Below are 14051 nucleotides of genomic sequence, written 5' to 3' on the forward strand. Positions count from 1 at the left end.
TCTTTGTTCTTTTTCTCAATAAGACAAAAATGCTATGCCTTGGAACGGAAATTTGAGTGTAAAAATGGGGGTCCCCTCCGCGGCACATACCCACTATCATTATATACTGAGTGCCCCCCCCCCGGGATCATATTACTGTTACTTTTTTATTATGATATTATGTATCATTATAGGCCAACATTGGCGTCTTTAGCAGTAAATTCTTGCTCATTCGCTACGCTCGCTCGCACACATATCCATTCCTTCTCTGCAATTTTTTGTTATTTTAGGCCTACAGTCTACCGTGCTGTATGAAGTTACAATTGAAGTTAACATCATTCCATGTTATGTGGCAATGTTAAAGGGGAAGTTCATCCTATTAAAAAGTTTTGTAAATCATTATAGGAGGAAAAAATAGTATTTGTGAAGGTTTGAGTAAAATCTATCAAACATTTAAAAGTCATTAGAATTTTGATTTTTAAATTGCTACGTCATATGCGAGCAACTTCCCACGTAAACCTAACATGAATACATTTTTTTTAAATGTTTCTGTTTCTGTGTGTGGTAACTCCCGTAGGAACTCGGCAGGACAGCATTTTTGGCTGGTAAACGCCAAGCTTGTATATAACCAATTACCTTGGAAACATTTAACGTCCAGGTTAATCAGTGGCTGACGCAATAGACGACAGATATCACTCTTAGGCCTTTTTATCAAAGTGGAGACAATGGCAGAGTTGGGATTCGAACTCGCAACCTTGCGATTATGAGTCCAATGCTCTACCACTGGACCACACGTCCCACAATGTGATTTTCTATATATAAAAAAAATGATGATGATCGGATGGTCCATACGCCATGTAATATTGCATAGGTTTTATGGTAGCTTCAGTTTATCCACTGACATATTATTTTATACCCGCTAGGCCTATACTGATAAAATAATTTTTTTAAACATCATGAACTATTGAAATTGTAATTTATGCATTTTATAATACATAACATGGGGCAGCTACATATTATCAAATACTTAAAGGGGAATGAAACCTTTGGAACAAATAGGCTTGTGTAGAAACAGAAAAATCTAAGAATAGGAATAAAGAAAGTTTGAGAAAAATCGGACAAATAATGAGAAAGTTATGAGCATTTGAATATTGCAATCACTAATGCTATGGAGATCCTCACATTGGCAATGCGACAAGGATGTGTGATGTCACTGATGAACAACTTTCCCTTTTGTGGACTATAAAATACCCTCAAAATGTCTCTTTTTGCTTTTTCTTACGATAATACAAACTCTTAATCCATTATGTATTCTTAAAAAATATGTATTACATGCCCTCATGTAGAAAGAACACATGATCTATGGATAGATGTGATAAAAGAGGCAATTCAAGTGAAATATATACTAAAGTAATGGGGAGAGTTGTTCATCAGTGACATCACACATCTTTGTCGCATTGCCAATTTGCTATCTCCATAGCAATAGTGATCGCAATATTCAAATGCTCATAACTTTCTCATTATTTGTCCGATTTTTCTCAAATTTTTGTTGATCTGTTTCTTTGATTTTTCTGTTTTCACACAAGCTATCTTGTTCCAATGGTTTCATTCTCCTTTAAAATTTAGTAACTTTCTTGATCTTGAATGGATTTTCCTCAAACCTTATCATTTTTATTTTTTTTTTACAATGTCAGACTGAGGGGAAGAATTGATAAAAGAAAGATTAGTCAAAAATTTTGTCAAGGTCAAGGTTCATTGGTCAAAAAGATGGTCGTTTTCTCACTCAAGTTTCTTTATTTTTCGTATGCCTTGACAGCAAGTGGTCCGATGAAGTGAAATTCGTTGAGTGATCTTAGCGGTTTATCTCCGCGCTTTGTCCTTGCGCTTTGTGCTTTAGCGCCAGCTAGCGTTCGAAAATATATATTACAAACATGTCAGCGCCCATGACAAATTCGACTTGGACTTGGTCTTAGCGTTAAACTTAACCACTGCAACCAACCAGGACAGACAGGGATCTTAATTTGAACCAGCTGTCTTTTTCTACATCTATGCCCTAACAAGTTAGTCTTACCAAATTTCTCTCCGATTTTATGAGTGACATTTGAGTCATTAAGATTTGATACAATTTTTTTTTGGCAATGCAGCTAGGTCCTACCACTCACACAACATGCGAGGTTAGTAATTCTAACCTCGCACAACGCATGTAGTTTCATAGTGGACTTTGACGTTTTCATTCATCACACGAATGTGAGGGAATGAAAAACGCCAAACGTTTCAGCATTTCTCCACTATCGTATTCTTATTTTAATGATTTAAGTTTGTTTTAAAATGAATTGGAAATTATTTATAAAACTAAAAGTGTTTTTATCGCTTACCTCCAAGTCTCAACCAGGATACTCCGTTCGATCCGTCCTTAATACTGCGGTGGAAAGTACGCAAACAACAATCGAAAAGCAATTTTTGGTATCGAACATTCTCAATTCAAGTAATAGGAAATTGTACCAAAAATCAACAGGTTGCATCTCATGTATAAATACTTATTCATTTTTAAAGTACGCCATCTTTTGACAAGATGATGATGAAAGTGGATTGAACGAGCAAGAAAATAATGCTGATCGCCTAGAATGCAGCTAGCTTGCAACACCGTAAACAAAGGTACGGTAGGCACTTAAGAACCAAGTTTGAAAGGACACTCGTAAAATTACGTCACTGTCGCGATGAATATTCATTAGGCCCTAGATCGTGGTCGTGCGTGTTCAATACAAACTCTCTGCATGCATGCACTCAGTGTGTATTGAACACGCACGACCATGATCTAATGAATATTCATCGCGACAGTGACATAATTTTACGAGTATCCTTTCAAACTTGGTTCTTAAGTGCCTACCGGCTTTGTGAATAATATCGCGCACCCTCTTTAGGCAAAAGTTGATATCAACGCTGTTCCATAGGCATCAACGTGAAGATCACGAAAAATGCTCTTATTAAAAAAAACAGCAAAGAGAATTCAACAAACGATCCATATGGTTCGGTAAGTGTTATAGAAAAAGTAGAATTCTTAGCTATGATGTAAAGTCATAGTTATTTTAGTAAAAAGGGTGTGAAAGATTCGTGTGCACCAGGTGCATATGAATCCTTCACACACGAGACGATTTGAAACCATGAGTGAGGTCCTACTGCAGTACTGTCCTGCTAACCCAAGCAGGGAGGGCCGGCGCCCAGCAGCTTACCGTGTATTTACCCATACTCACGGGACAAGGGTAGATTATGGTCAAAATATCTAGCAAGATAAATTATGAAAACAGAAATTATGCACTTACCACGATGATGGTAATGAGTGGTAGTATCCTGAGACCTGACATCAAGCCTTCAAGGCACAGACTGGAACCTCAAAATCATAACAAAAATGGCCGATCGAGACTGGGGTAGATCTAGCATGTGTCTAGAAGGAGAGAACTTTTCATTTTTTTGAGGTTCCAGTCTGTGCCTTGATGGCACGATACTACCACTCATTAGACCATCATCGTGGTAAGTGCATAATTTCTGTTTTCATAATTTATCTTGCTAGATAATGATATTTTGACCATAATCTACCCTTGTCCCGTGAGTATAAATACATGGTGAGCTCCTGGGTACGTGGGCCGGCACTCCCTGGGTTACCATCCTGCCTGTGGAGAATCTACACAGGTAGATTTATAGTAGACTGAGCTGTCGGACAAAATCGTCAAAATATCACTTTGTGACCAAGATTATTGATTTCCATGCAGTTGCAATTCAATTTTCATTAGTAACTTAGAATAATTTTTTTATTGACCAGAGCACTCACGTCTCAAAAACTTTGACATTCTAAACTGGATTTTGTTCTTTCACATAAGACAGAATTAACAAATGAATCTGAAACTGGTGAAGAGTTATGCTTGATTAAAGTTAACATGCATTCAGACAGTGTACGTAGGTCCAACCCCCATACTGATTTTCTTACAGTCAAGCAAATGCTACTCATATCTATTGCGAATGAGTCAGTGGGGTTAAACTGTTTCCATTTCGATATCGAAACAACACAACTTGATCTCTTTACACAATAGAGGATATTTTTTAGTATCAAACTTCAAGTAAAATGTATCTTTTTTAATGGTTTGCAAAAGACATGACAAAGAATTTCTTCAACATTAAAAAACTTATCCTGTTCCAAACTTTGTTTAAACAAGGTGGGTTACGAACCATGAGTCTTCCCTGATGTTGCAATCAATAAAACATGCAATGTGACCTTTTGACCCCTAGATGACCTTTGATCTCTCCATCCTCAAGAACACATGTAATTTTTTTCCACTGATCGTTTTGTTCCAAGTTTGAGCAAAATTAATACAGAAATATGTCATTTGACATTTTTACCTGTAGATGACATGTGAACTTTCCATCCTCTTTAACAAATATGTGGTACTACCCACTGATAATTTGTTCCAAGTTTGAATACAAGTGTTCCCCGAAATAAAACTACTTGTATCAAAAGTTAACTTTTGACCCCTACATGTAATAACTTTAGAAATTATCATCTTCAACCAAAAAAATTGTATTACCCACTTATTTTGTGTTTCTAGTGTGAACAACATTGATTAAAAAAAATTAATTTGAACAAAAAATGACTGAATGCCTGGCCTCTTATCTTTTGACCTTTGACCCCTAGATGACCTTTGACCTCATCAACACACACATGGTATCAACCAGTGGTCATTTGTACCAAGTGTGAACAAGGTTGATGCAGAAGATTAGAAATGAGAACAAGTCAAATGAAATGAATAACCCTTCACATTTTCATCACTTACACCCCTATAGGCAAAAGTAGAATAATGTAGTCTAGACATCCATGTATCATTGTAGCAAATGGGCAGATCTATTTCCCATAGAGGGGCAATTGCTGTTTCTGAGATGAGGGAAAGGGGCAATTTCTTCTTCTATATGGAACTTCTTTGTTTATTGAATTTCTCATGTATTTGTATGTTTTTAATTTTGATTTTCTTTTTTAATTTCCTGCAGGCTATTATTCAGTCATAATTACCACTAAATTCATTAAGTTAAGATAATTTGAGATGAAGGAAGGCAGTTTCCATTTGAATATGCACACAAAACACAAAGAAATCACCATTTCTTGAAGATATCATCATATAAAAATCTACATATTGTCAAAATGTGTGGTATTTTTTGTGAAATTGGTCTCAAAACTTGTGCAAGACTTCAAAGAAAAAAAAACGATAAAACTATACAACGATAGGTGTGTTAAAGAACTATCATGCAAAATGTTAAAGATGGAAGGTGATTTTTGCCCCAGTATTTGTTGGGTAAAGAAAATACAAAAAAGGTCATTTTAAACTAGGTTGAAATCGAAATTTGTATTCGATTTTGAAAACTTAGAAAAAGATGTTATGATATTAAACTTTTGCAAAAAACATCCATGCAGTGCAAGATAACTTCATAAAAAAGTTTCAAAGGGGTCGGACGTACAAAAAAGTTGTACGTCCGACCCCCACTTAACTTGAAATCCTGGACTAGTGGTGAGCTACCTTCTGGTGTATATATTAAACAAACCAAGCTTGCTTTGCATCTGACCTTGGGAAAATTTGGCTGCTTTTGTTTTGCTTGTAAGAAAAAAAGTGAATGTGAAAAGTGGTCTGACGTACATTTAAAAGTGCATGCTTTTAATATATTTGGTTTAAAAAATATAAGAAAAATAGAAAAAACCTAACTTATCTTTTAGAAACCTGACATAATAACATCTTGGACAACATCCAACTTTAATTATTTCAAAGCTTATATAAGGTTTGAAATTTGTTGCAAACTTGACCTTTTACAATAAGTAAAATTCTATTTTGTTGCAATGGTGACTTCAATGCCTTGCAAAAATGAAACAATACATTGTTTGAAATTATTTCTTTCAGATTCATACATTACAGTGTCTTAGCTTTCAAGTGATACCTAATTTGTTAAGTTTGTAGGATTTTGAAATTTTGACCAAAAGGTTTACTATTTTATGGAACAGCCCTACTTCATTATTTATAAATAATTGCAATTCGTTTTTCCATTTTTTATAGATAAGTTTGTCAAGTTTTCTATTATTTATAGATGATAATTATTTATTAAACAATACCAGTGCACATTTCTTCATTTATAAATAATTTGATGAGTTTCCCCATTATTTATAAATAATGATTGTTAAATAATGGAAACGTCTACTTCATTATTTATAGATATTTTTTTCAAGTGCGCCATTATTCTCATTCATAAATAATCATTTGATATTTGAGTTTTCCATTATTTATTTGTTAAAGGAGAATGAAACCATTGGAACAAGATAGCTTGTGTGAAAACAGAAAAATCAAAGAAACAGATCAACAAAAGTTTGAGAAAAATCGGACAAATAATGAGACAGTTATGAGCATTTGAATATTGCGATCACTAATGCTATGGAGATAGCAAAATGGCAATGCGACAAAGATGTGTGATGTCACTTGTGAACAACTCTCCCCATTACTTTAGTATATATTTCACTTGAATTGCCTCTTTTATCAATCTATCCATAGATCATGTGTTCTTTCTACATGAGGGCATGTACTACATATTTTTAAGAATACATCTTGGATAAAGAGTTTGTATCATCATAAGAAAAAGTAAAAAGAGACATTTTGAGGGTATTTTATAGTCCATCAAAGGGAAAGTTGTTCATCAGTGACATCACACATTCTTGTCGCATTGCCAATGGGAGGATCTCCATAGCATTAGTGACTGCAATATGCAAATGCTCATAATTTTCTCATTATTTGTCCGAATTTTTCTCAAACTTTCTTTATTCTTATTCTTTGATTTTTCTGTTTCTACACAAGCCTCTTCGGTCCAAAGGTTTCATTCCCCTTTAAAGACCCAGACCGGACCCAAAAATGAAATTGACAAATTATATACATGTACCAATCGAAAGCTTATAAGCTACTAAATACAGCATTGTGAGCTTTATTCATTTTCACCCTTCCCAGCTGAGTATATTGCTTAATAATATTCTAATTATCGGGCTTCGAACCCGGCTTAGAAAATAGGCTTTATTGAGCTTTTCAAATGCCTCGAGACCGTGACGTCACGTTGTGTAAGAAGCGTCGCGATTCCATAGGTTTGTACACAGAAAAACTGGGTTATTTTTTTGCTTTCCAGATTACGCATTTCATTTTCTTCACTTCCATCACAGAGTGATATCACATATATGTTTTTCCTACATGCTTAAATTATGAAATCTACTGTTTTGAACTAGTTTTTTGCCATATTTTATTTCCTGCTTATTTGGCGTAGATTTCAAATCTATCTGCATTCAGATTAAATGTATCTCAACTTTTCCTGACATAGCACTTTAGGCCCAATAAGAGCCAAACAGAGAAATCACAAAAGAGGCAGTGAATAGTTGTAGGTTTCCATCAATTTCAACAGTGAATAATTGTGAGTGCCATTTTCATCTGAAAACGAAAAACAAAATTGGATTCATAATATAGAAATGGAAGAAAATACCCAATGCTTTTGTACACAAACCTATGGAATCGCGACCCTTCAGACACAACATGACGTCATCCTTTACAGGCGACGTGGGGTGTTCAATCGAAGCGTATTTGGAGGAGCAGTTTCTTTGATTTTTATCTAATATTTCTAAAAAATGGAAGGAGATGTATAGAACATTTTGGGTATATTGTATTGTATGAATCATTGCCTTTCTTTTAATATATGATTGTTTTTACACCGGTGAGGGTCTTTAAATAATAAAATATCTACCTCATTTATAAATTATGAAAATTCATTGCGTTTTATTATTTATGAATAACATTTTTGTTTCAATATCCCATTATTTATAAGTAATCATTATTTATAAACAATTTTAACAGTTTAGCATTAAATATACAAATAATCATTATTTATATACAAATAACCATTATTTATAAATAATGGAAAACTTGACTATAACATGCAAATGTGGGACTGCCCATGATAGGAATATTCATGATGCGATCTCCTTTTTTCGTGATTAATCTTCACAAAGTTTTGTCCATTTCCTCTTCATAATGACATTTCTTGAAGCAATTTTCTAGGGATATGGTCTGATGGTAATATTCTTCATTTTCTATATAACTTCGTCTTCGTAGAAATATCAAAAAGTGTAATTTTGTACAATTTTTCCTACAGTTCACAATCCCCATAGGCGTGCGTGTATTTCACCTTTTCTCTCTGATCGTAGGAACAACCCGAGGGGTCATTACATGCCGTCGCGCACAGAAAAATCTAGCAATAGATGTCGCGTGTTGTGGACACCAGAAATGAGATCCCAGCACGCACGACCCACTAGTTAGATATCCATGGCAAAACAAAGTTCATGGTGTGAAGTTAGTACGTTTGTACATCGCAATACGTGTGAGTGGGAACAACCGGTGAATCGACGGACTGCTCTTCATTGAAATACATGTACTACGTGGTTGGTTCGCGGAACTGGCCTGCGGAATTTAGCCCGAATCCTCGATGGAAGTGGATCAAGTGCATATGAGCTGAGAGATTGAAGTATCAGTGCCCGTGCATAAGGCCCTACTTTATATTTTTGTTTCTGTTTAATAAGTAAAATCTGTTGCTGATCTTTATGTGTAGGCACCAATGGCCAGTACTGACCAGAAAGATGATGCAAGCACCTCAGCAGCAGGAGTTACCGCAGTGACCACTGGACCAACTGTTGCCAGCCAGATCCCTTTTGGAGAGATCTGTGGATTCCTTGAGAAAGTCCAGAAGAAGAAGGGGAGCGATGCGAAAAAGAATCTCTTCAAGGATTTCTTGGGAAAATGGAGGGCTTTCCACAAGCAGCTGCATGCTAAGAACCCCAAAACAGTTAGTACCATTGCTCTGCTCTACCAGTTATCAATAAATGAACAGTGATAACCCCCCCCCCCCCTTAAATGTGATGAAGTTGTTAATAAATAGATTTAAAGTAATCATTTTTTTATTAAAGGAATAAACAAATCAATAAATGAATGAAAAAATAAATTAAAAAAGTTAATAAATGAACCGAATGAATGAATAAATGAATGATTGAATGAATGAATGAATGAATGAATGAATGAATGAATGAATGAATGAATGAAATCTGAATATTTTGTTAATATTTAGAATTTAAAATTAAAAACTCTTTTAAAAGTCTTATCTTGTTTGAGATTTCCAGGGGAGCCTTTCATTAACATTTTTTCCATGTATTTGATTGGCTGAGAAGCCATGTTACTATGGTAGCTGTCTGAAAAAACAGGACTTGTCGGAAAAAAATGTCTGACAAGTCCTTTCATGAAATTATCCCCGTTCATCCTTTCCTTTAATCTACATTTTTGTCTCACCTGCGAAGCAAAGTGAGACTATAGGCGCCGCTTTTCCGACGGCGGCGTCAACATCAAATCTTAACCTGAGGTTAAGTTTTTGAAATGACGTCATAACTTAGAAAGTATATGGACCTAGTTAATAAAACTTGGCCATAAGGTTAATCAAGTATTACTGAACATCCTATGAGAGTTTCATGTCACATGACCAAGGTCAAAGGTCATTTAGGGTCAATGAACTTAGACCATGTTGGAGGAATCAACATCGAAATCTTAACCTGAGGTTAAGTTTTTGAAATGTCATCATAACTTCGAAAATATATGGACCTAGTTCATGAAACTTGGACATAAGGTTAATCAAGTATCACTGAACATCCTGCATGAGTTTCACATCACATGACCAAGGTCAAAGGTCATTTAGGGTCAATGAACTTTGGCCGAATTGGGGATATCTGTTGAATTCCCATCATAACTTTGAAAGTTTATGGATCTGATTCATGAAACTTGGACATAATAGTAATCAAGCATCACTGAAAATGTTGTGCGAGTTTCAGGTCTCATGATTAAGGTCAAAGGTCATTTAGGGTCAATGAACTTTGGCCGAATCGGGGGTATCTGTTGAATTACCATCATAACTTTGAAAGTTTATTGGTCTAGTTCATTAAACTTGGACATTAGAGTAATCAAGTATCACTGAACATCCTGTGCGCGTTTCAGGTCACATGACCAAGGTCAAAGGTCAATGAACTTTGGCCGAATTGGGTGTATCTGTTGAATTACCATCATAACTTTGAAAGTTTATGGATGTGATTCATGAAACTTGTACATAAGAGTAATCAAGTATCACTGAACATCCTGTTCAAGTTTCAGGTCACATGATCAAGGTCAAAGGTCATGTAAGGTCAATGAACTTTGGCCATGTTGGGGTTTTTTGTTGAATAACCATCACATCTCTGTAAGTTTATTGGTCTAGTTCATTAAAAGTGGACATAAGAGTAACCATGTATCACTGAACATCTTGTGCGAGTTAGAGTAGTATTCAAAGTCAGCACTGCTGCTATATTGAACCGCGTGATGCAGGTGAGACGGCCAGAGGCATTCCACTTGTTCTTGTTTCCGATGTCTTTTAACACATCTTCTCTTTTCTCTTAAGACAGTTTTTTGTACTGGAAATGAAAATCAATTGACATAAGAATGAATGTTCTTTTTCTTTTTGTCAACAGACAGATAATTTTTATCCGGCTATGAGACTGCTGCTGCCCCAACTTGAGAGAGAGAGAATGGCTTATGGAATCAAAGAGGTAATAGTAGCACATGATCTATTTCATTAAGAATTTTAAGAAAATATTCTTAATATAAAAACAAAATAAGATTGCTAAATCATAGGGTTTTATGGAATTATGTGTTTTATGTGAATAACATAATTGCATACTATGCTTGGGTGTATATATGAGGTGAGTTAATTTATACTTAATCTTAGGTCATTACATTGAGAATTAATCTCATTCTATTTCATATACAATTTTTTTTTTAAGAAGTGAATGTATTGTCTTCCAGTTTCAGTTCTAAGACTTTTTTGCCAATTGAGTCCTATGTCCGAGACATTCTGGACTGAGTCTATCTATGGAAATGCGTATTCTAGTGAAATTAAATCATATTCAGCAGGTTACTACATTGACACTACCACGTAACAGGATTTCTACTTGTTTTCTATCATTTTGAAGCACACCCTAGCTAAACTCTACATCGACATCCTTGGTTTAGCCAAGGAAAGCACTGATGCCCGGAAGCTTCTGAACTACAGAGCTCCAACAGCAAAACAGGTAAATACCTTTCATGGCTTAGTGTTTTCTTATTGCTGAATGAGTTCAAGTATGGTGTTAATATTTGCTAGCATTGAGACTGTGCAAAGTGTGCTCAACCTAACATATTCAGGGGTCCGTTGCAGAAAGAGTTGCGTTTAAACGCAAGTTAAAAAATCAATCGCAAGTACCAAATGGGCGCTGTTGATTGGTTTAAAATCAAGTTGCGCATGATCTTTAGAGTTGCGATCTATTGCAACTCTTTCTGCAACGGGCCCCAGGTCAGAAGGATTACACTGTTGAACCATAGTGCCATCACATCATCAAAAAGTGGACTGGTGCTTCTCATGCAATCATGGACTATGGCAGCGCTTCTCAAACGGTTGGCCGCGAAGCTCTCCCAGATGGGCCGCGAGAAGCTCTGGAGGAAAAAACAAATTGGGGGGGGTTGGAACTAAAGTATGTTTCACAGACCTTGACCTGTCTGACAGCCCGAATATGTTATTTGATCGGTCTACATGGGTCAAACAAAACTAGAGCATGCTTTATGCATGCACATTATGATGGTTTCAGTCTAACTTTGATTTGAATCGCCTCATGTATGCATAGTGTGTAGAATTTAGTTATTGTAGCCCATTTACCGCACTTTTGTGAGTGCAGTTAGTTCTTGTACTGTTTGTTTCGAACGTGCTTCAGGATTGTGTTCAAATTTCACGAAAACATACTTTTATCAAAATTTTTTTTTAAGCGATTTAACCCTATCTAGGCTGGGGGGGGCCTCCGAGGCCCCCCCCTCAACAAATCGCGCGATATTTTCGCTGTGCAAAATGTTTTTTACTGGGCCGCTCACCGACTTTTTACTTTCAAGTCTTGCTCAACTTTTGAGACCAATTTTGCGTCACCCAGGTACGTGGTTCCAAAATTACGCAACATTATGTAAGTGCATGTCAGACCAAAATGGCTCAATAACGTGATTTCGTGTACAAAGTCAATGCAAATTGTGTTTTCAACCAAAATTCATAAATGCATGATTATTTTTAGTTTTACTGGTCTTTTTATGATTAAGAGTCCCCAAAAAATTTCATTGAAAAAACAATAAAAAACAAAAGGTCCAAAAACAGAGAAATACATAAGAAATTGCTAAAAACAGTATATTACATAAGAAAATGATTTGATATCGCAATTTTTTTCATGTACACTTGCTAAGAACACTAAAAAGAGTTTCTATACCAAAAATTAGTACATTTGGAGCTCTAATTAGGGAGTTAGAGGAAAAAGTATGATTATGCATACTAATTACGCATAAATTAGCATAATCACTGAATACCAATTTGCATGAAATAAATTACTATACAATCTTGTAGATTATGTCCCAGGCAACCCGCGTGCCAATTTTCGGCGCGATCGCGCAATCAACGGCCGAGATATATGAACTCCCAAAATACCCCGCCTAGATACGGTTAACCCTATTTCGACACCTAAGAAGACGGGGGGGGGGCTGATTCAGCCCCCCCCCCTTTATGATCACGGCCATCGATTGCGCGATTGCGACAAAAATTGGTTTGCAAATTACCCATGGCATTATCTACAAAACTATAATATCAATTTTTGCAAAAAATCTCATTGCTCATTGATGTTGCTAATTTATGCTCTAATTAATAAAATAATGCCCTAAAATGCTGATTTTTGTTTCTCATACTCTAGATAGGCATCTGATCAAATCTGTTTTTAAAAAAATTTCAAAAAAAACATGTATTTTATTATGTATTCTATTGTTTTCTAAATTTCTTATGTATTTCTTTGTTTTTTTACTTTTGTTATTGATTTTTTTTTTTAATGCAAATTGTCGGGGAGTTTATTTTGACCATAAACAAGATTATGCAGCAAAAGGATAAATATTGATACATTTATGAATTTTGGCTATTCACTATTTGCATTGGATTTGTACACAAATTCACGTTTTTGAGTAATTTTTGGTCTGCATGCACTTACGAAATGTTGCGTAATTTTGGAACCGCGTACCTGGGGATCACAAAGTTGCACGAGACTTGAAAGTAAAAAGTCAGCGAGCGATGCGGTCATCAAATTTCGAGCGGCAGATTTATCGCAAAAAATGTTGAGGGGGAGGCTGAATCAGTCCCCCAGTCTTTCTAGGGTTAAAAACGGCGAGGGAGGAAAACAATTGAAAAGTCTCTGAATGGAACTGTCATAAAATATGACCCTGAATATATTAAATTTAGATTCATCATGATTGGCAGTGATGTAAAATCATGAGCAATGTTTGTCGAATATTGAAGGTATTCAGCATTATGTTGTCATGGTTGTATATGTTTGGAGGAGGGGCTCGATGACCGGGCTACTGAAAGTATACGCTCTAATCATGCTAATATGCTCATTAAACCATTGTCTATCTTTAAGTCGAGACAAGTAGTCATATCGCTTTCTTTAAATTTTGGTAGATGGGCCTCGAAAAAAAAAATTGTGCCAAAGTGGTCCTCGAGTAAAAAAAGGTTGAGAAGCGCTGGACTATAGCATTCATCTGTGTATGTCATAAAGTAGAGTGTGAAATCATTCACATACTGATGGAAACAAATTGCTTCTCCTGATTGATTGCAACTCCAAAAATCATGCGCAGCTTGATTTTCAACCAATCAACAGCGCGCATTTTTGACTTGCGTTTAAACGCAACTCTTTCTGCAACGGGCCCCAGAACAGATATGTATATTATGTGTCTTGAATTCACCCTTTTGTATATTATGTGTCTTGAATTTACCCTTTCTTTAGGGCTGGTGTTGAAAGTAATTAGCAAGAGCTGTGATGTCTAGCAAACAGTCTTAGGCTGGTTTATGCGACCTCAAGCCAGAATCATGATTTGAATCGTGATTCAAGACACAAACAT

The 14051-nt window shown here is 35.7% G+C and overlaps 1 protein-coding gene across 2 annotated transcripts in view; it reads left to right on the plus strand.

The window, feature by feature from the left end:
- The first annotated feature begins 1878 nt into the window (after positions 1–1878).
- The window catches only part of LOC121422448 (DNA ligase 4-like), a 41246-nt gene continuing 29073 nt past the window's right edge, over positions 1879–14051 (plus strand). Inside the window, exons 1-4 of one of the 2 annotated variants that reach the window (XM_041617512.1) lie at positions 1879–2039; positions 8641–8874; positions 10574–10651; positions 11075–11173. In XM_041617512.1, the coding sequence (XP_041473446.1) occupies positions 8647–8874; positions 10574–10651; positions 11075–11173 (405 nt within the window). In that variant the 5' untranslated portion in view covers positions 1879–2039; positions 8641–8646. The remainder of the gene's footprint in view (positions 2040–8640; positions 8875–10573; positions 10652–11074; positions 11174–14051) is intronic. The other variant, XM_041617503.1, reaches the window with a different exon arrangement.

Source organism: Lytechinus variegatus, chromosome 1 (genome assembly GCF_018143015.1).
Source record: "Lytechinus variegatus isolate NC3 chromosome 1, Lvar_3.0, whole genome shotgun sequence".
NCBI classification, from domain to species: Eukaryota; Metazoa; Echinodermata; class Echinoidea; order Temnopleuroida; family Toxopneustidae; genus Lytechinus; species Lytechinus variegatus.